This window comes from Hyperoodon ampullatus, assembly GCF_949752795.1.
Source record: "Hyperoodon ampullatus genome assembly, chromosome: 1".
Classification (NCBI taxonomy): Eukaryota; Metazoa; Chordata; class Mammalia; order Artiodactyla; family Ziphiidae; genus Hyperoodon; species Hyperoodon ampullatus.
In genome coordinates this window covers 90,482,732-90,509,113 of record NC_136914.1, presented here as the reverse complement: position 1 = coordinate 90,509,113, position 26,382 = coordinate 90,482,732, and the positions used below count along the sequence as shown (strand labels likewise).

Here is a 26,382-nt window from a genome sequence, read left to right as displayed (position 1 = left end):
TCTCAAAAAATACTCTTGGATCTGGCTGTGATAGTTGTGGTTTATTCAGTTATTATTTGTATCATGATGAGAGAGACAAAGGCCATAAGAAAAATCAGCATTTCTGTTCCTAAATGGTATTACCTAGTTTATTTTATTCATAAGACTTAGCTCTCGGCTCAGCGGCGGCAAGATGGCGGCGCAACTGCAGGAGCGTGATGGTGGTTCGCAGCTGGCAGGGCCTGCGGCGGAGGCCGACCCCCTGAGCCGTTTCACGTGTCCCGTGTGCCTAGAGGTGTACGAGAAGCCGGTGCAGGTGCCCTGTGGACACGTCTTTTGCTCTGCATGCCTGCAGGAATGTCTGAAGCCGAAGAAGCCTGTCTGTGGGGTGTGTCGCAGCACTCTGGCACCTGGCCTCCGAGCCGTGGCGCTCGAGCGGCAGATTGAGAGCACAGAGACTTCTTGCCATGGCTGCCATAAAAATTTCTTCCTATCCAAGATCCGTGCGCATGTGGCTACCTGTTCCAAATACCAGAATTACATCATGGAAGGTGTGAAGGCCACCACCAAGGATGTGTCCCTTCAGCCAAGAAATGTCCCAAACCATTACACTTTTCCTTGTCCTTACTGTCCCGAGAAGAATTTTGATCAAGAAGGACTTGTAGAACACTGCAAGTTGTTCCATAGCACGGACACTAAATCTGTGGTTTGTCCGATATGTGCCTCGATGCCCTGGGGAGACCCTAACTACCGCAGCGCCAACTTCATAGAGCACATCCAGCGCCGGCACCAGTTTTCTTACGACACTTTCGTGGATTACAACGTGGATGAGGAGGACATGATGAACCAGGTGCTGCAGCGCTCCATCATCGACCAGTGAGCAGGCTCTGCTGGGGCTCGTGTTCCAGAGCTTCCATTACGTGTTCAGCGGGAAACGTGTGACTCCTCCACCTAAATGTACAATAGACCTGGAAGTGAGCCGTGGTATTAAGACAGGGTCACTTCCGACGGGGAACAGGTCCCCAGATCAGAGCCCTCCTTCCTTTGGGCTCTTCCCCTACTGTTTACCCTGCTTGTCACATGTCTGGTCTTGCTCCTCAGCCACGTCCTGCAGCTTCTGCCTCCTTTTTTGGAAGGGAACCCAGCTTCTCCACCTGTCCTTGTTTCACATTTGAGCCTCGTGTTCGATGTTGACCTCTCAGGTCCTCTGAGCCAGCCAGGACCTTTTCTGGGTCATGAATAGCACAGATGAGACAAGCGTCTCCTCTCCTTGTCCCCGGGGTGTGTGAGCTCTGGCAATAATGCATCTGATCAGTGATGGAGCTCCTTCTGTGCTGTGCAAGTTCCTGTTAGTTGGTCCTTGGCAGCACCTGCCAGAAGCTGGAGTTACCTCATGGGAAACATTTCACACGTCCTGTTGGCGTGAATGTTCTGGACTTAACATGGTCTGGTGCTGGAAGTTTTGCTTAGTGATATTTTCCTACCATTCCTGCACACCCTTAGGATTAACTGGTTCAATCTTAAATGCCTGCATGGTGCCTTTTTAGGATCAAGGTGTAACTGCATATTTTTAGTGAAAGTAAGTGTTTCTGGCTTAGGAAAGTTAAACTCCATTTATCCATAAGTGGGGAGGAGGGTCAGCTAAGTGAGGTGGGAGGGCCATAGCTTTTTGGTTCTGATTTTCAAACTAATGAAGTATTTTCCGGTGACTTGGTTATGTTTGCTTCTCTGTTGGGGAGCCTGCTTATGTTCCTGTCCTTGAAGCACAAAAAGGAGTCCTCAGATGAATAAGAAGTTTGGGGGCTCCAGTGGATGCTAGTTCTTTTATTTAGTAATTTAGATTAAACTGCGTGTTGCTTTTCTATCACGAATGGTTTCCTTATAAAACTGGCTTCAACACGTAAGTCAGCGTGTGAAGACCTGCCTTCTAAAGCGGAGGGGTTGGGGAGATCTGGTATCGCCGCCGCTGTCTCTGACAAGACACGCTGCTCAGAAGGCACAGCACACTTCCTGGGAGCAGTTGGTAAGGGAAGCTGTCCGCTGGAAACTCGCTTTGCTAATACCCCCGGAAGCCTGAGGTTCGACTGTTTCACGAATATTAATAAATACGAGGCTAAGGGCTGTCTGGTCTGTAGGAGCAGAGCTTCTGATCCACCAAAAGGCATCTGGGTTCAGGTTCATTTTTCCTCGTTAGGTCTCGTGTCTGAATATGGACATTGTTTCTGGTCAGTGGCTGAGGTTTCAGATGACAAGGGGCTCTGGGCCTGTGCACTGCGCTGTGGGCCTCGCACTACCTGCCAGCGAGAGCTGCACGTGCCCAGGGCCCAGCAAAGACGGGCCCTTTGGGGGCAAAGTAACATTTTCTAATGTGCTGTTGCTTGGGAGGGCCCCGATGTTATGGTCAGCTTCTTCACTGTAATTTCTGGAAGAAGTTCATCTCAGTCTAAGTTTAGAGGGAAATTTGACAAAACGTTCATTTGTGGGACCTGATGATGGTGGTCTCACTGGTGATACCAAGAAACTGAGTTCCTTGTATTAAGTGCACTTCATGTATTTCTAATAAGACGACTTTCCAGAAAGTGACATTTGTTATGTTCTGGCTCTTAAAAGGTGAAATATAAATAAATTTCATAATTTATCCAAAAAAAAAAAAAGACTTAGCTCTCGGCAATTTTTAGTGTTATCAAAAAGTCAAATTTCCATCAGAGTTTTATATAGCTATTTTAGGACTGAATATATTCAAAAAGCTGTGCTGTAGGCACTGAAGGCAATTATGAAAAGAACAATTTGTAGAATGTTTGAGAAATGGCAGTATAGTTGAAATAAACAGTGTTTCCTCCCTAACCCCTTTTCCCACCTGCCTATCTTGAAAGAAACTTGTCTTAATCAGAAGTGCATATCACTTGTTGAATTTAAAAAAAAAGAACTGTATCTGACATCATGATTTTCGTAAGCTGAGTTTTGTTTTTCTCTGCATCGTGAACTGCTGGGCTGGGGATTCTTAGAAATCTTTGAAGCTAGTTCTGTAATTAGTAGTTTCTATTAAGTGTTTGTTGATGAGGATAGGTATGATAGCACTTACCCTGAGGAACAGTTAAAAAAGAGACCAAATTATACGAGTAGAGGAAGCATTGGTGGTAAAAGTGCAGACTATATAGATTTTTGGTGAGGGGTGGGGTTGGGGAGGGATTGGGGAAGGTCTCCATTTGGCTATGGGTTGGAGTATGAGCAGTGTTGGGCAGAAGGAGCCCATTCATACAGTGGGAACATCATGTGCAAAGGCCCTGGGGTGGAAGAGGGCTTGGTGTGTCTGTGAAACTGTTCTGTTCTAGACCTGCATAGATTTATATGCTGATAATTACCCATTCATGGGGATGATTATTTGTTACTAATGAAGAAGTCATACAATTTTAGAGCTGGAAGGAACTTTAAAGAATAACCTTCAAGTCTTCCACTTGTGGAAACTGAAGATAAGGAAATGATTTGCTCCAGGTCACCCAGTAAGCTGGTTGCTAAGCCTGGACCAAAACTCAGATCAGCCTCTCTGATTGCACTGCCTTTGTTTTGGAAAAGATGAGTTTGGGTTGCCCAGGTAGGTGAGGGCACTTACACAGCTTAAATAATATAGTTGTTCACAGAATGGACTCCATCTAGTGACTATTCAGACCCCTTTGCTTGAAAATACTTGTCACTTTTTTGCCTTTGAAGCTTTGCTCTTGCTGTGCTTAACAGTTGTCCTTCTGTTCATCCAATTCCCATCTCAAGTCCTCTTTTTTTCTTTAAATTTGAAAAAATTTTATTTTTTTTAAAAATTGAAGTATAGATTTACAATGTTGTGTTAGTTTCTGGTGTATAGCAGAGTGATTCGGTAGTGTGTGTTTGTGTGTATATATGTATCCTTTTTCAAATTCGTTTTCATTATAGGTTATTATAAGATATTGAATATACTTCCCTGTGCTATACAGTGGGACCTTGTTGTTTATCTATTTTATGTAAAGTAGTGTGTATCTGTTAATCCCAAGCTGTTTCTGTTTTGTAAATAAGTTCATTTGTATCATTTTTTTAGATTCCATATAGAGGTGATATCATATGATGTTTGCTTTTCTCTGTCTGACTTACTCTTAAGTGAGAGACCTTGTTCACCTTCCCACCCCGCAGTTGTAAATGCCAGCCCCTTCAGAACTACTGTTAAAATTATATGTATTATTATTGTTATTGCCTCTTTAAAATCACCAACTACATAATCATCTCCTTGAAGGCAGAGGTTGTTGCCTCCTAATTTCAACATATCACACAATATCTTGTATCCATTGCCTGCTCAAAAAAGTTTTTGTTGGTAATAATTACAATAGTGATGATCAGTTAGTATTTCAAGTAAGCAAAAAGATCTTTAGAGACATTGTAATAGTTATTTCCCATGCAGTTTTGTTCTATTTTAGTTGTTGAGAAGATGGCTTATTTAAATTCAGAATCAAAACTGTGTTTTTATTTAGTATTTATTAGTATTAATCTCTCCCCCAAACTAAAATGTGGACATTATTGTAAACAGCCAGAGTATGAACTGTTAGAAGAAATCACATGGCTATTTGAGAAAGTGAAACTACATTGTGAGTTGTTTCTAAATCCATTTAGAACATGGTTTAGCCACTGGTTGATGCTGGTCAGGTACACTTAGAGAATCACCTATAGAAGGGCACTTAGAAACACCTGGGTTATTCAGTAATTCCATGACTCTCTTAAGAGAACTCCTGACGTTATTAGCCTTTGGGTTTTGTGAATATACTGTACTTCTGAGATAAATATTATCTCGTGATGGCTTGATGATTGCTATTTCAGATAATTAAAAACATTGTTATAGTCTTCTTACCAAAGCTCTTCATTTACCTTTTTTATTTTTAATCTTAGAGAACTGCCTATAATATTTGCATGATACCACATTGGTAAACACCTGAATTGAAAAATTGCACAAAATATGTGCAATATAGTTGTTAAATAAAATTAAATGAGTAAGTAAGAGACTTAAATGAAATCTCTAGTGATTTTTAATAGACTGCAAGAAAGGAGTCCCCACCCCCACCCCATCATCTTAGTTGTATGTGAAGACTTTTGGAAAAGTTCTGTCTTTATTCCAAGTAATCACACAGGTATAGCTGTTCCTTAATTTTATTTGCCACTGCAAAAAGTAACATGGATAGGTGCAATTCCCTGCTCATGAGATTGTAGCATGTGAATTTTTCTCCTTTTAGGGGAATATATATATGTAAAATATTAACATTTATTTCATCTATATATATTTCCTGGCAAAAGAGAGTCTATGCACTTATTTGTTATATGGGACTCAGCTCATTTGTTTTCATTCATTCATCATTTGTACAGAAAAGATTTAGTGAGTATGTACAGTATGGTAGGGATGGAGGAATTAAAAGATGAATGATTCTGGTTTTGTTAAACTTACAGTCTGATTAAGTTATACTTATGCCTTTCTGGATTCAAAATGGCAAACTTTCCTATACTGCATCCAGTCTGTTTTGAAGGGGACCTCTTGAGACCTGGAGTTATCCTTGTGTGCCACTGTTGTTTGCACTCACCCATGCTTTTCTGGATTACCTGGGAGTCTTAACTTTCCTGGCCCTTGGGTTTCCCTCTGTTCTTAGACTTTACATAGCATAGAGTTCGCAAAAGTACAGGGGTTTTGCACACATACTTGCAATGCTCTGTTCTCCATAGCATCTCCATAAAGTGTATCTGTAGATAACCAACACATTTGCCCACCATTTACTTCATGGGTGAAGACACTGGGGAACAAACAATCAAGTCAGGTGCCTTCTCTGAAGTGACATCCCATTTGACTAGCTGAACCAAGATGTCTTATCTTTCTGGCTAGCGTGCTGTTAAACCACACTGTGCTAGTTTAAGGAAGGGGGACTGCCTTAAACAGTGTGTTCACTGACCACCTCTATATATACATTTCCTTCCTCCTTCCATTCTTTAGCTTTATATATAAGACCTTAGAAAGGGTGTTCTTTTAGCACTTGTTGATTTGTGTTTGTTTTTTCCTCACTGCACCCCTGTGAGGTGGTGGGAATTCTATGCATTTCAGTAAATTAGAGTTGTACAGAAAAGAGACCCGCGGAAAGAACATATTACTGTGAATGCTTAGATGAAAGAAATTGAAAGGGTTAAACTGAAGTTGTAACTCTTAAAAACTTTAAAATGGGTTTGGTTAAATAGTTCATTTCATAAATACTTTAAATGATTCTTTGCAGAGAAAACTCACAGGTAACTTAATTAAAGATGAATTTATTCACATTCATAGTCTATCCCAACAAGTAGAGAACAATGTCACAGTTGAAGAGAATCCCTAAAATCTACTGCAGTAATTAGTTCAACACTTTTTAAAATAGTATAAGTAAGTTAAACACTTACTAAAATAGTAAAGTAAGCTGATTTTTAGGTTAACTCAGCTCTAACTAGGATTCATTACAGTACAATATCAAAAAAAGGGTAGAGACTTGAATTTTCTTGGAAAAACATGAGTAGCTTGATGCTGAAGATAAAATGTGTAATTCAGAACTTACTTTTTTAATATATATTTTTTAATTAATTAATTAATTTATTTATTGGCTGCATTGGGTCTCTATTGCTCCGCGCAGGCTTTCTGTAGTTGTGGCTAGTGGGAGCTACTCTTTATTGAGGTGTGCGGGCTTCTCATTGAGGTGGCTTCCCTTGTTGTGGAGCACGGGGTCTAGGCGCGTATGCTTCAGTAGTTGTGGCACAGGGGCTCAGTAGTTGTGTCTCGCGGGCTCTAGAGAGCAGGCTCAGTATTTGTGGCGCATGGCCTTAGTTGCTCCACGGCATGTGGGATCTTCCTGGACCAGGGCTCGAACCTGTGTCCCCTGCATTGGCAGGTGGATTCTTAACCACTGTGCCATCAGGGAAGCCCCAGAACTTGTTTTTAAACAGGGTCATTCTTTTATTTTCAGACGTCACACTTAATCACTTTCTAAGGATAGGTGTTATGACTAAAATATGTGTAGGAAACAAGACCAATTTCCATTGGATGAGATAATGTGTTTCTTGAGGTTCTAGAATGAGCTTACCAGCAGTTTTCTATTCCTTCTTCATTATAGGGAACTTCTGTTGTGGTCTGAGGTCCATCTCTGAGTTAATTGAATTCCTGTGAGTTAGAGAGTAGACTGTGGACTTTGGAGCCAGATCGTCTGGGTTCAAATCCTAAATTTATTACTTATTAGCTGTGTGACCTTGGTCAAATTACTTAATCTCTTTGTGCCTTATTTTCCTCATCTTTAAACTGGGGCAAATAATAGTACTTCCCTCACAGGTTTTTGTCCGGAGTAAATGGTTCCCTATATATGAAGTAGTTAGGACAGTTCCTGGCATACAGTAAGTGCCATTGTAAGTATCAATGGTTATTATTATAAGTAGCTTCCATTGTCATCCATTTTTGTCTTTTTTGTATAACGTGTTTCAGAGTTTCTGCTCTTGCATCTGGCTTTTCCCAGATATAGACATTTTTTGCAATAAGCATAACCATTTCATTCTCCTAGTAAGTCACTTATCACAGGTGATTCGTTCTTTAAATTGATCTTTGCTGCTTGTGGTCCAGTTACATTGTGGAGTTCTGGTTACTGGTGGAAATGCATACCTTGGGGTAGGGCTAGTTCTCATTCTTGGCACCTCTGAGCCTGTGTTGGTGGAACTCTCATTGGGTCTGCTCTGGATGTTTCTCTCTGGATGTTTGTCTGTGGGCATATGACAGGGTGCTGATTGTGATAAATGTGTGCTGTTCAGTTTTACATTTCGTAACATCAGAGGTGGATCTACTGGTAAGCTTTAGAGCCTTTCCATTCCGTAGCCCTTTCTAAGGCCCCTGGAAGGGCCCTAGCACGTTCACATTCATAATTTTGCACTGAAAAAAAGAGTCTTCTCCCCAAAGTGTGTAAGCCTCAGGCCACTCAAAACCTGGATCTGTCTCTGCAGAGCATGTGAGACTCTATTTGTTCTAGTATCTGATAATATCTACAAATTCTGCCAGTAAAATACCCCCAGGCATCTTCACTGTAAAACATCTAAAATATAAGCATATTTATAGTTTATGTTCTTAAAAGCTTTTTTTCTAGAACAAAGTAGTGTATCTACTTTAATCTGTCAAATTTATTTTCCTTTAATAAAAGTTTCAGCATTGTTGTTATTTTTTATTTATTAATTTAATTAATTATTTTATTTTATTTTATTTTTTGGCTGTGCTGGGTCTTCACTGTTTCACTCGAGCTTTCTCCCATTGCTGCGAGCGGGGGCTACTCTTCATTGTGGTGCACAGGCTTCTCATTTGCGGTAGCTTTTCTTGTTGCAGAGCAGGGGCTCTAGGTGCGCGGGCTTCACTAGTTGAAGCATGTGGGCTTCAGTAGTTGTGGCGCATGGGCTTAATTGCTCTGCCACGTGGGATCTTCCCAGACCAGGGATCAAACCTGTGTTCCCTGCATTGGCAGGCGGAATCCTAACCACTGCGCCACCAGGGAAGTCCTCAGTGTTGTTTTTAAAACTCCCATACTTTTCTTGTTAAATGTATTCCTGAGTATATTATGGTTGTAGTTACTCTTGTGAACAGGTGAATTTTCATTATATGTTGTAATTAGATATAGTTGATATATAATCAAGCTCTAGATTTTTATAAATCTATTTTGTAACCAACCAGTATACTATGCTGTTTCTAAGTATTATGTATTTTCTAAGTATTACAATTTTCTATTACCAACTTTGCTATAAAAGGGTTGTTTTCTATTAACTTTAACCCAAATTATGAGAAGAAAATAATTTTAAAAATATGAAGAAAAATAAAAGCATTTTAAATTCTAAATGGGAATACTCGAAAGGCCATGTGGAGGCCTGGGGGAGGGCATTCCAGCAGAGGAATCCAGGAATGTAAGACCCCAAGGGAGGCAGAAGCAGCAAAGAGGCTGAGGGGCTGAAGTGGAGTGGGATGGGGCATAGGGAGGATGTGGCTGGAGACCTGGGCAAGATCCTCCATGGATCATTTCGGACCATGGAAAAGACTTCGGATTTTTTTTTTAATTTTTATTAAAACAATTTTTAAAAAATGTGATACGAAGATTTTGGAGGGTTAGGAGTGGGGAGTGACAAAGTTTGGCTCTTACATTCATGCACGTTAAGATACTTGGGCACAGTAGAACATGAATTGGAAGTTAGAAGGTGTGAGGTTTAGTTCTGGTTCTGCTAGCCAGTGTGATCTTTTTTTTTTTAAACATCTTTATTGGAGTATAATTGCTTTACAATGGTGTGTTAGTTTCTGCTGTATAACAAAGTGAATCAGCTATACATATACATATATCCCCATATCTCCTCCCTCTTGCATCTCCCTCCCACCGTCTCTATCCCACCCCTCTAGGTGGTCACAAAGTACTGAGCTGATCTCCCTATGCTATGTGGCTGCTTCCCACTAGCTATCTATTTTACATTTAGTAGTGTATATATGTCCATGCCACTCTCTCACTTCGTCCCAGCTTACCCTTCCCCCTCCCTGTGTCCTCAAGTCCATTCTCTACGTCTGCATTTTTATTCCTGTCCTGCCCCTAGGTTCTTCTTAAACATTTTTTTTTTAGATTCCATATATATGTGTTAGCATAAGGTATTTGCTTTTCTCTTTCTGATTTACTTCACTTTGTATGACAGTCACTAGGTCCATCCATCTCACTACAAATAACTCAATTTCGTTTCTTTTTATGGCCGAGTAATATTCCATTGTATATATGTGCCACATCTTCTTTATCCATTCATCTGTCGATGAACACTTAGGTCGCTTCCATGTCCAGGCTACTGTAAATAGTGCTGCGATGAACATTGTGGTACATGACTCTTTTTGAATTATGGTTTCCTCAGGGTATATGCCCGGTACTGGTATTGCTGTCTCATATGGTAGTTCTGTTTTTAGTTTTTTAAGGAACCTCCATACTGTTGTCCATAGTGGCTATATCAATTTACTTTCCCACCAACAGTGCAGGAGGGTTCCCTTTTCTCCACACCCTCTCCAGCATTTATTGTTTGTAGATTTTTTGATGATGGCTATCTGACCGGTGTGAGGTGATACCTCATTGTGGTTTTGATTTGCATTTCTCTAATGATTAGTGATGTTGAGCATCCTTTCATGTTTGTTGGAAATCTGTATATCTTCTTTGGAGAAATGTCTAGTTAGGTCTTCTGCCCATTTTTGGATTGGGTTTCTTGTTTTTTTGATATTGAGCTACATGAGCTGCTTGTAAATTTTGGAGATTAATCCTTTGTTAGTTGCTTCATTTGCAAATATTTTCTCCCATTCTGAGGGTTGTCTTTTGGTCTTGTTTATGGTTTCCTTTGCTGTGCAAAAGCTTTTAAGTTTCATTAGGTCCCATTTGTTTATTTTTGTTTTTATTTCCATTTCTCTAGGAGGTGGGTCAAAAAGGATCTTGCTGTGATTTATGTCATAGAATGTTCTGCCTGTGTTTCCCTCTAAGAATTTTATAGTGTCTGGGCTTCCATTTAGATCTTTAAAACATTTTGAGTTTATTTTTGTGTATGGTGTTAGGGAGTGTTCTAATTTCATTCTTTTACATGTAGCTGTCCAGTTTTCCCAGCACCACTTATTGAAGAGGCTGTCTTTTCTCCATTGTATATTCTTGCCTCCTTTATGAAAAATAAGGTGACCATATGTGTGTGAGTTTATCTCTGGGCTTTCTATCCTGTTCCATTGATCTATATTTCTGTTTTTGTGCCAGTACCATACTGTCTTGATTACTGTAGCTTTGTAGTATAGCCTGAAGTCCAGGAGCCTGATTCCTCCAGCTCCATTTTTCCTTCTCAGGATTGCTTTGGCTATTCGGGGTCTTTTGTGTTTCCATACAAATTGAAATTTTTTGTTCTAGTTCTGTGAAAAATGCCATTGGTAGTTTGATAGGGATTGCATTGAATCTGTAGATTGCTTTGAGTAGTATAGTCATTTTCACAATGTTGATTCTTCCAATCCAAGAACATGGTATATCTCTCCATCTGTTGGTATCATCTTTAATTTTTTTCATCAGTGTCTTATAGTTTTCTGCATACAGGTCTTTTGTCTCCTTAGGTAGGTTTATTCCTAGGTATTTTATTGTCTTTGTTGCAGTGGTACATGGGAGTGTTTCCTTAATTTCTCTTTCAGATTTTTCATCATTAGTGTATAGCAATGTAATAGGAATGCAAGAGATTTCTGTGCATAATTTTGTATCCTGCTACTTTACCAGATTCATTGATTAGCTCTAGTAGTTTTCTGGTAGAGTCTTTAGGATTCTCTATGTATAGTATCATGTCATCTGCCAACAGTGACAGCTTTAACTTCTTCTTTTCTGATTTGGTTTCCTTTTATTTCTTCTTCTTCTCGGATTGCTGTGGCTAAAACTTCCAAAACTATGTTGAATAACAGTGGTGAGAATGGGCAACCTTGTCTTGTTCCTGATCTTAGTGGAAATAGTTTCAGTTTTTCACCATTGAGAACGACATTAGCTTTGGGTTTGTCATATATGGCCTTTGCTATGTTTAGGTAAGTTCCCTCTATGCCTACTTTCTGGAGGGTTTTTTATCATAATTGGGTGTTGAATTTTGTCAAAAGCTTTTCTACATCTATTGAGATGATCATATGGTTTTTATCCTTCAATTTGTTTATATGGTGTATCACACTGACAGATTTGCATGTATTGAAGAATCCTTGCATTCCTGGGATAAACTCCACTTGATCATGGTGTATGATCCTTTTAATGTGCTGTTGGATTCTGTTTGCTAGTTTTTGTTGAGGGTTTTTGCATCTATGTTCATCAGTGATATTGGCCTGTAGTTTTCTTTCTTTGTGACATCTTTGTCTGGTTTTGGTATCAGGGTGATGGTGGTTTCGTACAATGAGTCTGGGAGTGTCCCTCCCTCTGCTATATTTTGGAAGAGTTTGAGAAGGGTGGGTGTTAGCTCTTCTCTAAGTGTTTGATAGAATTCACGTATGAAGCCATCTGGTCCTCGCTTTTGTTTGTTGGAAGATTTTTAGTCACAATCTCAATTTCAGTGCTTGTGATTGGTCTGTTTATATTTTCTATTTCTTCCTTGTTCAGTCTCGGAAGATTGTGCTTTTCTAAGAGTTAGTCCATTTCTTCCAGGTTGTCCATTTTTTGGCATATAGTTGCTTGTAGTAATCTCATGATCCTTTGTATTTTTACAGTGTTGGTTGTTACTTCTCCTTTTACGTTTCTAATTCTATTGATTTGAGTCTTCTCCCTTTTTTTCTTGCTGAGTCTGGCTAATGTTTTATCAATTTTGTTTATCTTCTGAAACAACCAGCTTTTAGTTTTATTGATCTTTGCTATTGTTTTCTTCATTTCTTTTTCATTTATTTCTGATCTGATCTTTATGATTTCTTTCCTTCTGCTAACTTTGGGGGTCTTTTGTTCTTCTTTCTCTAATTGCTTTAGCTTGTGTTAGGTTGTTTATTCAAGATGTTTCTTGTTTCTTGAGGTAGGATTGTATTGCTATAAACTTCTCTCTTAGAACTGCTTTTGCTGCATCCCATAGGTTTTGGATTGTCGTATTTTCATTGTCATTTGTTTCTAGGTATTTTTTGATTTCCTCTTTGATTTCTTCAGGGATCTCTTGTTTATTAAGTAGTGTATTGTTTAGCCTCCGTGTATTTGTATTTCTTACAGATTTTTTCCTGTAATTGATATCTAGTCTCATAGCGTTGTGGTCAGAAAAGATACTTGATACGATTTCAATTTTCTTAAATTTACCAAGGGTTGATTTGTGACCCGATATATGATCTATGCTGGAGAATGTTTCATGAGCACTTGAGAAGGAAGTGTATTGTGTTGTTTTTGGATGGAATGTCCTATAAATATCAGTTAAGTCCATCTTGTTTAATGTATCATTTAAAGGTTGTGTTTCCTTATTTATTTTCATTTTGGATGATCTGTCCATTGGTGAAAGTGGGTGTTAAAGTCCCCTACTATGATTGTGTTACTGTTGATTTCCCCTTTTATGGCTGTTAGCTTTTGCCTTATGTATTGAAGTGCTCCTATGTTGGGTGCATAAATATTTACAATTGTTATATCTTCTTCTTGGATTAATCCCTTGGTCATTATGTAGTGTCCTTCTTTGTCTCTTGTAATAGTCTTTATTTTAAAGTCTATTTTGTCTGATATGAGAATTGCTACTCTAGCTTTCTTTTCATTTCCATTTGCATGGAATATCTTTTTCCATCCCCTCACTCTCACTCTGTATGTGTCCCTAGGTCTTAAATGGGTGTCCTGTAGACAGTATATATATGGGTTTTGTTTTTGTGCCCATTCAGCCAGTCTATGTCTTTTGGTTGGAGCATTTAGTCCATTTATATTTAAGGTAATTATTGATATGTATGTTCCTATTCCCATTTCCTTAATTGTTTTGGGTTCGTTATTGTAAGTATTTTCCTTCTGTTGTGTTTCTTGCCTAGAGAAGTTCCTTTAGCATTTGTTGTAAAGCTGGTTTGGTGGTGCTGAATTCTCTTCGCTTTTGCTTGTCTGTAAAAGTTTTAATTTCTCTGTCAAATCTGAATGAGATCCTTGCTGGGTAGAGTAATCTTGGTTGTAGGTTTTTCCCTTTCATCACCTTAAATATGTCTGGCCACTCCCTTCTGGCTTGCAGAGTTTCTGCTGAAGGATCAGCTGTTAACCTTATGGGGATTCCCTTGTATAACATACAAGGGAATTGTTGTATTTTCCCTTGCTGCTTTTAATATTTTTTCTTTGTATTTAATTTTTGATAGCTTGATTAATATGTGTCTTGACATGTCTCTCCATGGATTTATCCTGTATGGGACTCTCTGTGCTTCCTGGACTTGATTAACTATTTCCTTTCCCATATTAGGGAAGTTTTCAACTATAATCTCTTCACATATTTTCTCAATCCCTTTCTTTCTCTCTTCTTCCTCTGGGACTCCTATAATTCGAATGTTGGTGCGTTTAATGTTGTCCCAGAGGTCTCTGAGAATGTCCTCAATTCTTTTCATTCTTTTTTCTTTATTTTGCACTGTAGTAGTTATTTCCACTATTTTATCTTCTAGGTCATTTATCCGTTCTTCTGCCTCAGTTATTCCACTATTGATTCCTTCTAGAGAATTTTTAATTTTATTTATTGTGTTGTACATCATTGTTTGTTTGCTCTTTAGTTCTTCTAGGTCCTTGTTAAGTGTTTCTTGTATTTTCTCCATCCTATTTCCAAGATTTTGGATCATCTTTACTATCATTACTCTGAATTCTTTTTCAGGTAGACTGCCAATTCCTCTTCATTTGTTTGGTTTGGTGAGTTTTTACCTTGCTCTTTCATCTGCTGTGTATTTCTCTGTCTTCCCATTTCACTTAACTTACTGTGTTTGGTGTCTCCTTTTTGCAGGCCACAGGTTCGTAGTTCCCATTGTTTTGGGGGTAAGTCCCCAGTGGGTAAGGTTAGTTCAGTGGGTTGTGTAGGCTTCCTGGTGGTGAGGACTAGTGCCTGTGTTCTGGTGGATGAGGCTGGATCTTGTCTTTCTGGTGGGCAGGACCATGTCCAGTGGTAGGTTTTGGGGTGTCTGTGACCTTATTATGATTTTAGGCAGCCTCTTTGCTAACGGGTGGGTTTGTGCTCCTGTCTTTCTAGTTGTTTGGCAAAGGGTGTCCAGCACCGTATCTTGCTCGTCATTGAGTGGAGCTGGGTCTTAGCGCTGAGATGGAGATCTCTGGGAGAGCTTTCGCCATTTGATATTATGTGGAGCTGGGAGGTCTCTGGTGGACCAATGCCCTAAACTCAGCTCTCCCACCTCAGAGGCACAGTCCTGACACCCTGTCAGAGCACCAGGACTCTGTCAGCCACATGGCTCAGAAGAAAAGGGAGGAAAAAAAGAAAGAAAAAATAAAATAAAGTTATTAAAATAAAAAATAATTATTAAAAATTTTAAAAAGTAATAAAAGAAGAAAGAAAGAAGAGTGCAACCAAACCAAAAAAAAAAAATCCACCAATGATAACAAGCACTAAAAAGGATACTAAAAAAAAAAACGGACAGAGAGAACCCTAAGACAAACTGTAAAAGGGAAACTATAAAGACAAAATCACACAAAGAAGCATATACATACACACTCACAAAAAGAGAAAAGGGAAAAAAATACATGTATCGTTGCTCCCAAAGTCCACTGCCTCAATTTTGGGATGATTCGTTGTCTATTCATGCATTCCAGAGATGCAGGGTACATCAAGTTGATTGTGGAGATTTAATCCATTGCTCCTGAGGCTGCTGGGAGAGACTTCCCTTTCTTTGTTCACACAGCTCCTGGGGTTCAGCTTTGGATGTGGCCCCGTCTCTGCGTGTAGGTCACCTGAGGGCATCTTTTCCCTCCTCAGACAGGACAGGGTTAAAGGAACAGCTGATTATGGGGGCTCTGGCTCACTCAGGCCGGAAGGAGGGAGCGGTACGGATGTGGGGCAAGCCTGCGGTGGCAGAGGCCGGTGTGACGTTGCACTAGCCTGATGCGAGCCATGTGTTCTCCCAGAGAAGTTGTCCCTGGATCATGGGACCCTGGCCATGGCGGGCTTCACAGGCTCCTGGGAAGGGAGGTGTGGATAGTGACCTGTGCTTGCACACAGGCTTCTTGGTGGCTGCAGCAGGAGCCTTTGCGTTTCATGCCCGTCTCTGGTGTCTGCGCTGATCGCCGCAGCTTGCGCCCATCTCTGGAGCTTGTTTAGCCGGTGCTCTGAATCGCCTCTGCTCCCGCACCCTGAAACAGTGGTCTCTTGCCTCTTAGGCAGGTCCAGACATTTTCCCGGACTCCCTCCCGGCTGGGTGTGGTGCACTAGCCCCCTTCAGGCTGTGTTCATGCAGCCAACCCCAGTCCTCTCCCTGGGATCTGACCTCCAAAGCCCGAGCCTCAGCTCCCAGCCCGCACCAGCCCCGGTGGGTGAGCGGACAAGCCTCTCGGGCTGGTGAGTGCTGTTCAGCACCGATCCTCTGTGAGGGAATCTCTCCGCTTTGCTCTTCGCATCTCTGTTGCTGCGCTCTCCTCCATGGCTCCGAAGCTTCCCCCCTCCGCCACCCGCAGTCTCCACCAGTGAAGGGGCTTCCTAGTGTGTAGAAACTTTTCCTCCTTCACAGCTCCCTCCCAGAGGTGCAGGTCCCGTCCCTATTCTTTAGTCTCTGTTTTTTCTTTTTTCTTTTGCCCTACCCAGGTACGTGGGGAGTTTCTAGACTTTTGGCAAGTCTGAGGTCTTCTGCCAGCGTTCAGTAGGTGTTCTGTAGGAGTTGTTCCACATGTAGATGTATTTCTGATGTATTTGTGGGGGTGAAGGTGATCTCCACGTCTTACTCCTCTGCCACCTTGAAGGTCTCCCCCAGTGTGATCTTGAGGAGGTCAGTTTTCCAGTTTCTACCCTAAAATGAGGAAATTGGATTATGTGATCAATAGAATCCCTTTCACGGCTAAATATGATTCTAAAGTCTTCAAATAATTATAAACATTCAACACGTATTGGCAGTGGTTGTTGGCTGTGCGGAATAGGAGACCTCCCCCCCACTCCACCTCCCCCACCTTCTGCTCAGTCCTGAGCTTCACCTCTGTCTCTGGGCAGCCAGGTTCTTGTGTGTGTGTAGTGGTGTTACAGTGTTTTTTTCAACATGCATTTTCCTGATTACTGAAGAGGATGAGCACGTCTACCTATTTTCATTGTCTATTGGCATTTACTCTCTGTTGAGGACCCATTTAGATATTTTTCCTCCATTGTTTTTTTAAATTAAATTAAATTAAATTTTATTTTTGGCTGCATTGAGTCTTCGTTGCTGTGCACAGGCTTTCTCTAGTTGCAGCGAGCGGGGCTCCTCTTTGTTGTGGTGCATGGTCTTCTCATTGCGATGGCTTCTCTTGTTTTGGAGCACGGGCTCTAGGCGCGTGAGCTTCAATAGTTGTAGCACATGGGCTCAGTAGTTGTGGCTCATGGACTTTATAGAGCGCAGGCTCAGTGGTCGTGGCACACAGGCTTAGTTGGTCCGCGGCATGTGGGATCTTCCCAGATCAGGGCTTGAACCCGTGTCCCCTGCATTGGCAGGTGGATTCTTAACCACTGCGCCACCAGGGAAGCCCCCTCCTTTTTTAAAAATTAGGTTTTCTTCCTTTTAAAATTTATTTCTAAAAGATATAAAATATATATTCTGAATCAAGCCCATTATCTGTATATGATTTGCAAATACTTGTTTGTACTCTGTGGCTTGCCTTAACTCTCTTAATGATATCTTTTTTCTTACTGTGGTAAATACACATAAAATAAAAGTTACCATTGTAACCATTTTAAAGTGTACAATTAAGTGGCATTACATATATTAATAATGTGCAAAAACCACACTGTTTAATTCCAGAACTTTTTTTATTACTCTAAACAGAAACTGAGAATGTTCCGTGTGCTCTGGAGGAGAATGCGTATTCTGTTGCTTTTTGGATGGAATGTTTTGTATATATCTGTTAAGTACATCTTGTATAAAGTATCATTTAAGGCAGATTGTTCCTTATTGATTTTCTGTCTTGATGATCTATCCATTGATGTAAGTGGGGTGTTAAAGTCCCCTACTGTTATTGCCTTGTTCTCCTTTTAAGTTGGTTAATATTTGCTTTATATTTTTAGGTCCTCCTATGTTGGGTGCATAACTGTTTATGATTCTTCATCTCTTATACCAATCTTTATTTTAAAGTCTATTTTGTATGATACAAGTAAAGCTTCCCAAGTTTTCCTTTGGTTTCCATTTGCATGGAATACCTTTTTCAATCTGTTCACTTTCAGTCTGTCTGTATCCTTACATCTAAAGTGAGTCTCCTGTAGGCAGCATATATTGGGTTGGCCAAAAAGTTCTTTTGGGTTTTTCTGTAACATCTTACAGAAAAACCCAAAAGAACTTTTTGGCCAACCCAATAGATGGGTCTTTTTAAAAAATCCATTCAACCACTGTATGTCTTTTGATTGGTGAATTTAGTCCATTTACATTTAAAGTAATTATTGATAGGTATGTACTTATTGTCATTTTGTTAATTGTTTTCTGGTTGTTTTTTTAAGTTCCTCTGTGTTCCTTTCTTCTCTTGCTCTCTTCCTTTATGATTTTATGACTTTCTTTAGTGGTATGCCTAGATTCCTTTCTCATTATCTTCTGTGTATTTATTATAGGTTTTTGGTTTGTGGTTACCATGAGGCTTACATATAACAACTTATATCTATAACACTGTATTTTAAGTTAATAACAACTTAAGTTTAATTGTTTTCTAAAGCTGAAGGTTTTTACTCTCTACCCCCAGACTTTTTGTTTGTTGATATTACATTTTACATCTTTTTATCTTGTGTACCCCTTAACTAGTAATTGCAGTCATAGTTATTTTTACTACTTTTGTCTTTTAACCTTCATACTAACTTTATAAGTGATTAATCCACTACCTTTACTATATATTTACCTCTCCCATGAGATTTATTCTTTCGAATATTTTCTTGTTGCTCATTAGTGCCCTTTCTTTCAGCTTAAAGAAATCCCTGTAGAATTCTTATACATCTGATTTAGTGGTGGTGACTCCTTTAGCTTTTGTTTGTCTGGAAAACTCTTTATCTCTCCTTCAATTCTGAATAACTCTGTTGGGTGAAGTATTCTTGGTTGGAAGTATTTTTCTTTAAGCACTTTGGCTATATTGTGTCACTCCCTTGGGGGCTGCAAAGTTTCTACTGAAAAATCTGCTGATAGTCTTATGAGGGTTCTCTTGTACATAACAAGTTGCTTTCCTCTTGTTGCTTTTGAGATTCTTTCCTTGTCTTTAACTTTTAACATTTTAATTATAGTGTGCCTTGGTGTAGGTCTCTGAATTCATCTTATTTGGAACTCTGAACTTTCTGGATCTGGATGTCTGTTTCCTTCCCCAGGTTAGGGAAGTTTTTAGCCAGTATTTCTTCAAATATGATTTCTGCCCCTTTTTTTCTCTCTTTTCCTTCTGGGAGCCATATAATGTGAATGTTAGACTGTCTGCTGTTGTTCCATTCATCCTTAAGTTATCATCACATTTTTTCCTTTGTTTTTTTTTTGTTTTGCTGCTCTAGGTGAGTTTCACTATTTTGCCTTTGAGTTGACTAATTCTTTCTTCTGCTTCATCTAATTTGCTGTTGAATCCCTTTAGTGTAATTTTCAGTTCAGTTATTGTATTCTTTAGCTCTATGATATCTATTTGGTACTTTCATATATTTTCCATCTCTTTGTTGAAGTTCACACTGTATTCATCCATTCTTCTCATCAATTTGGTGAACATCTTTATCACTGTTACTTTGAACTCTTTATCAAGTAAATTACTTATCTCCATTTCATTAAGGTTACTTTTTCTGAGATTTTATCTTATTCGTTCATTTGCAACATATTCCTATGTTTCTTCATTTTGCTTGACTCTCTGTATGGATTTCTGTGTAGTAGCTAAAACAACTACCTCTTCCAGTCTTGAAAGAGTGGCCTCGTGTAGGAGATGAACCTTGTCATTCAACTTTGCCCCAGCTCTTGGTTGTTTCTCAAACCTTTGTGCTTGTCCAAGCAGCCTATTATATTTTCAGTAGTGCCAGTATTTGAGGATATGCTGAGACCTGTCAGTGTCCCAAAGGGGAGGATATTCAGCACTTAGATTCAGGCTAATTGGAAGCCAGACTCACAGGTAACAGGTTTTAAAACTATGCAAATATATACAGTTCTATGGGACTACAAGTGTAAGACCTGCTGGCCATCAGAGCCAGGTGAACTGAAGGTGTCCCCTGGGTTGCAGTTGCAAAAATTGGGGCTCCAGATGAGTATTTAAGCTATTTTCTGGAGGAAGCCTTTTTCTGGGATAGATCCTCTGTTAGGCCACAAAACAAGTCTTAATAAATTGAAGACGAATGAAATCATATCAAGCATCTTTTCTGATCACAATAGTGTGAACCTAGAAAACAGTTACACAAAGAAAGCTGGAAAATTCACAAATATGTGGAGATTAAACAACATGCTACTGAGCAACCAGTGGGTCAAAAAAGAAATCAAAAGAGAAATTGAAAAATATATTGAGACAAATGAAAATGGAAATGTAATATACCAAAATTTATGGAATACAAAAGCAAAAGCAAAAGCAGTTCTAAGAAGGAAGTTCAGCAATAAATGCCTACCTCAATAAGCAAAGAAAGCCTGAAATAAATAACCTTATTTTATACCTCTAGGAACTAGAAAAAGAAGAACAAATAAAGCCCAAAGTTAGTAGAAGGAAGGAAATAAAGATTTGAGCAAAAATAAATGAAATAGAGACTAAAAAGATAATAGGAAAGATTGATGCAATTAAAGCCAGATCTTTGAAATCCGCCTGCCAATGCAGGGGACATGGGTTCGAGCCCTGGCCTGGGAAGATCCCACATGCTGCAGAGCAACCAAGCCCACATGCCACAACTACTGAGGCCCGCGTGCCTAGAGCCCATGCTCCACAATAAGAGAAGCCACTGCAGTGAGAAGCCCGCGCACCGCAACTAAGAGTAGCCCCCACTTGCCGCAACCAGAGAAAGCCCCACACAGCAACGAAGACCCAATGCAGCCAAAAATTTAAAAAAAAAGTATATAAAAAAATATATGTAATCAAAATTGACAAAACCTTAGTTAGACTCATCAAGGAAAGAAGAGAGAGATCTTACAACTGATACCACAGAAATACATAGAAACATAGAGACTACTACAAACAATTACAGACCAACAAATTGGACAGCCTAGAAAAAATGGATAAATTCCTAGAAACATATACCCTACCAAGACTGAATTATGAAGAAATAGAAAACCTGAGCAGATTATTAAGAAAGAGATTGAATCACTAATCACATACCTCCCAACAAACAAAAATCGAGGACCAGATGGCTTCACTGGAAAATTCTACCAAACATTAATAGAAGAATTAATGCTAAACCTTCTCAAACTCTTCCAAAAAATAAAAGAGGAAGGAATTCTTCCAAACTAATTTTACAAGGCCAGCATTACCCCAATATCAAAACCAGACAAGGATGTCACAAGAAAAGAAAATTACAGGCCAATGTCCCTGGTAACTACAGAGGCAAAAATCCTTAGGCTGTAAGCTCATTGACATAGGTCTTGGTGATGATTTTTTAAATCTGACACCAAAAGAAAAGGCAACAGAAGCAAAAATAAACAAATGGGTCTTCATCAAACCAAAAGGCTTCTGTATAGCAGGACTTCCCTGGTGGTCCAATGGTTAAGAGTCCACCTTCCAGTGCAGGAGACGTGGGTTCCATCCCCGGTCAGGGAACTAAGGTCCCACATGCTGTGGGGCAACTAAACCCGCGTGTCACAGCTACTGAGCCCACACGCTCTAGAACCTGCATGCTCTGGAGCCTGTGCACCACAGCTAGAGAGCCCGAGTGCTGCAACTACTGAGCCAGCATGCCGCAACTAGAGGAGCCCTTGCACCACAATGAAGAACCCATGCACTGCAATGAAGAGCCCACATGCTGCAATGAAAGATCCCATGTGCCACAACTAAAACCCAGTGCAGCCAAATAAATAAATATATATATATATTAAAAAGTACCTGTTACTTAGAAAAAAACCCAAAAAGCTTCTGTATAGCAAAGGAAATCATCAACATAATGAAAAGGCAACATACTAAATGGGAGAAAATATTTGCAAATCATATATCCAATAAGGAGTTAATATCCAAAATATATAAAGAACTCATATAACTCAATAGCAAAAAAAAGAAAAATCCGGTTAAAAAATGGGCAGAAGGTCTGAATAGACATTTTTCCAAAGAAGACATACAGATGGCCAACTGGTACATGAAAAGGCATTCAGCATCACTAATCATCAGAGACATGCAAATCAAAACTGCGATGAGATATCTCACACCTGTCTGAAAGGCTCTTAAAAAAGACAAGAAATAATAAGTATTGGTGAGGGTGTGGAGAAAAGGGAACCCTTGTGCACTGTTAGTGGGAATGTAAATTGGTGCAGCAAGTATAGAAAACTATATGGAGGTTCCTCAAAAAATTAAAAATAGAGTTACCAAATGATCCAACAATTCCACTTACGGATATTTATCTGAAGAAAGTGAAAACACTAACTCGAAAAGATGACCACCCCTCAAGGTTCATTGCAGCATTATTTACAGTAGCCAAGATATAGAAGCAACCTAAATGTCCATAAATGACTGAATGGATAAAGAAATTGTGATACACACAGAGACAGACAGACAGACAGACAGACACACACACACACACACACACACACACACACACACACACACACACACACTGGAATATTACTCAGCCATAAAAAAGAAATCTTGCCATTTGCAACAACATAGATAGACCTCAAAGGCATTGCTAAGTGAAAGCCAGAGAAAGACATATAGAGTGATTTTTTAAATATGTGGAATCAAAAAATAAAAGTAAATAAAACAAGTTTATAGATATGGGGAACAGATTGGTGGTTGCTGGAGGTAGGGGTGGAGGGTGGGAGAAATGGGTGCAGAGGTATTTAAATATTTAAAAAATAATAACATAAACTGATAGGGGCAAAAAAAAGGAATTACAATAAAACTTAGGATACATAGTTTCCCTTATTTTACATAAAAAAGTAAATCCATTAAGGCATTTTTTGAAAGTACAAGTGAGCTGCTTTCCATACATTCTGAGATAACCCATTGGTTCCTAAACTGCAATTAAATTTTTTTGGTACTAAGATTCATAAACATTATACAAAAGAAGCCTAAATGAAGTTGACTTAGTATGTCAACTTGTAGCGTTCATTTCCTCTATGAGGACACTGACATACCACTAGAAATATTTTTTGTTTTGTTTTTATTTACAAGGAAGTTTAATTACATTCTTTGCTAATAGTTTCTAGTCTATGAATTTAAATTAACTACAGATAACATCCTGCACTTCTACCTCTAACTTTTGATAGTCTCTAAGACTGTCAAATATAAGAATGGGGAGTCAGTAAACCCAAGGTCTAGTGTTTATTTGGTCTGTAGAAACAGGGAGTCACATAATTACTCTGAACTTCAACGATCTTATGCGTAAAAAGGTGAGGCTGGGGTGGGGGGAGTAGCATCTGCCTTACCTATTTCATACAGTTGTGAACATCTACTTAAAAACTGGTATTGAAAACAATTTGCATCTTTAAAAAAATTAGCTATCATTATTATTATGATTCTGAATTGATTGTCATTATAAGTCATCTGAAAAGTCATAAGATATAATATATTAGGTCATATAAATCCAGATGGCACAAAATTACGTAATTAACATCTGAAAAGCTGCATATAGTTTTGGTCATTCCTCAAGACAAAAAAACTGGAAACTAGCTGGAAACTATCAAGATGGGTCATTAAAATGTTCAGCGGGAAGGACTTCCAGTGTAGACTAAACATTATAGAACCCTAAAGACTGATACAAGGAAAGCCAAGAAAGGAGAGCAATGGATCTTTAAAACAAACAAACAAACAATAGAATCCTAAAGACTGATACAAGGAAAGCCAAGAAAGGAAAGCAATGGGTCTTTGAAACAAACAAACAAATGAACAAAGGAACAACCCTTGTGCTCATTAAGCAGTCAGTCCCCATTCCCCCCTCCTCCCAGCCCCTGGCAACCACTAATTTGCTTCCTGTCTCCATGGATTTGCCTGTTCTGGATATTCCATATAAACAGAATCATACACTATGTTACCTTTTTTTTGTATATCGCCTTCATTTAGCATAATGTTTTCAAGGTTCATTCATGTTGTAGTGTGTATCACTACCTCATTCCTTTAAAATTTTTTTATTTTAATACAATTTTTAAAGGTTACTTTCCATTTACAGTTATTGCAAAATATTGGCTATATTCCCTGTGTTGTACATCCTTAAGCCTATCTTACATCCAGTAGTTTGTACCTCCCACTTCCCCACCCCATACTACCCCTCCCCGTCTTGTCACTGGTAACCACTAGTTTGTTCTCTGTATCTGTGAGTCTGATTCTTTTATGTTATATCCACTAGTTTGTTGTATTTTTTAGTTTCCACATATAAGTGATACCATACTGTCTTTATTTTTCTCTGTCTGACTTAATTTCACTTAGCATAATGCCATACAAATCTAACCATGTAGCTGCAAATGGCAAAATTTCATTCTTTTTATGTCTGAATAGTATTCCATTTTATATATAGACCACATCTTCTTTATCCATTCATCTGTTGATGGATACTTAGGTTGTTTCCATGTCTTGGCTATTGTAAATACTGCTGCTATGTGCATGTATCTTTTCGAATTAGTGTTTGAGTTGTTTTTTTTTCAGATATATACCCAGGCCTCGTTCCTTTTTAGAACTACTATAATGTTACATTATAAGGGTATACCACATTTTGTTTATTCAGTTCTCTGTTGATGGCTTTTTGGGTAGTTTCCACCTTCTGGCTATTTTGAATGGAGCTGCTGTGAATATCCAAGTACAAGTTTTTGTGTAGACATATGTTTTCATTTTTCTTGCTGGGTCATTGGGTAACTATGTTTAACGTTTTGAGGGACTGCTAGACTGTTTTCCAAAGGGGCTGTGACATTTTACATTCCTACCAGGAGTGATTGAGGGTTCCAGTTTCTCCACATCCTCCTTAAGACACTTGTTAAAATCTCTCTTGTTGATTGAAGTCCTCCTAGTTGGTGTGAAGTGGCATCTTATTGTGGTTTTGATTTGCATTTCCCTTATGGCTAATAATGTTGAGCATCTTTTCATGTAACCTATTGCTTTTTTTTTTTTTTTTTTTTTTTTGTGGTACGCGGGCCTCTCACTGTTGTGGGCTCTCCCGTTGCGGAGCACAGGCTATGGACGCGCAGGCGCAGCGGCCATGGCTCACGGGCCCAGCCGCTCCGCGGCATGTGGGATCTCCCCGGACCGGGGCACGAACCCGTGTGCCCTGCATCGGCAGGCAGACTCTCAACCACTGCACCACCAGGGAAGCCCAGCCTATTGCTTTTTAAAATGCATATATGCTTGCCTCCTTTGGTTAGGCAATAAAGCTTGTCTGGCAGGAACTTCATTTTTACTTGATTTTTTAATGAAGGGGACAGTGGTGTGATAGTAAATGTTTCGCAACTGGGGGTCAAGGGGGAAGCCCATATTTTTAGTGTTTGCTACTTTCCATGGTTTACGCACTCCTACTGTGGCAGATTTCCAGCCACCAACATGACACTGAAAGTGGAGCACAGAAATGGTGTGCACAGTAGGCTCTCATGAGCTGGCACAAGCTGACTCCAGCACATTAGTGGAGGGAGGAGTGGATGAAGTGAAACTCATTGGGGCTGCCTGGTGTGTACAGGCTGGGCCCTGCACATCCGTAGGGGTGCCATTCACATGTTAGTCTAAAGAGAAAAGCATATAATGTTCATTGAATGTCTACCACATACTTAATCTTCACAACAGCCTTCTGAGGCAGGTTTTACTATCTTACTTTCAGAGAAATCCAAGGCTTAGGGAACTTTATTAACTACCTCAGTGATTCACAGCTAATAAGTGTCATCATTGGGGTTTAAGTCAGGTCTTTCTTACTTCAAAGTTCATTTCAGTTACCAACTGTTTTGGAGAGATGGAGGGATCTCTAAGGCCACCCCCCCAGGTTTTTGTTTTTGTTTTTGTTTTTTGTGGTACACGGGCCTCTCACTGTTGTGGCCTCTCCCATTGCAGAGCACAGGCTCTGGACGCGCAGGCTCAGCGGCCATGGCTCATGGGCCCAGCCGCTCCGCGGCATGTGGGATCTTCCCAGACCGGGGCACGAACCCGAGTCCCCTGCATCGGCAGGCGGACTCTCAACCACTGTGCCACCAGGGAAGCCCCAACCCCCTAGGTTTGACTAATTGCTGGGGGGGACTCATTGGACTCAGCATATTACTGTACTCATGACTCATTTATTACAGCAAAAGGATACAAAGTAAAATCAGCAAGGGGAAAAGGCACATGAGGTGAAATCCTGAGGAAACCAGGCATGAGCTTTCAAGAGTCCTTTCTCAGCGGAGTCACTTTGAATGTGCTTAAACCTCCAGCAGTGAGTTGACAACACATGTGAAATATTGCCTACCAGGAAGCTCATTAGAGACTCATTAGGGGACTGGTTGATTAAATAGGCACCCTTTGCCTAGCATGAACCAAAATTCCGGACTCCAGAAGGAAGAGCAGGTGTTCAGCATAAATCAAATTGTCTGTACAAACAGTTTAGGCCCAGTGAGCAATTCTTATCAGTGCTGGGAATGATGGGACCTTCCCAAAGTCAGAGTTCCTAGATGCCAGCCCAGGCCAACTGCAGAACCGGCAAGTA

The 26,382-nt window shown here is 39.8% G+C and overlaps 2 protein-coding genes across 3 annotated transcripts in view; both read left to right on the top strand.

Moving 5' to 3' along the window:
• Positions 1-26,382, top strand: part of TEC (tec protein tyrosine kinase) — a gene marked incomplete at both ends in the record, with an annotated part of 105,990 nt that overhangs the window by 9,382 nt on the left and 70,226 nt on the right. The gene's annotated exons all lie outside the window — the stretch shown is intronic.
• LOC307060282 (E3 ubiquitin-protein ligase RNF114-like) lies at positions 173-859 on the top strand (the record flags this gene model as incomplete). The annotated part of the gene is made up of 1 exon (XM_079714747.1): positions 173-859. One exon carries the CDS (start codon positions 173-175, stop codon positions 857-859), a length of 687 nt encoding a protein of 228 aa, XP_079570873.1.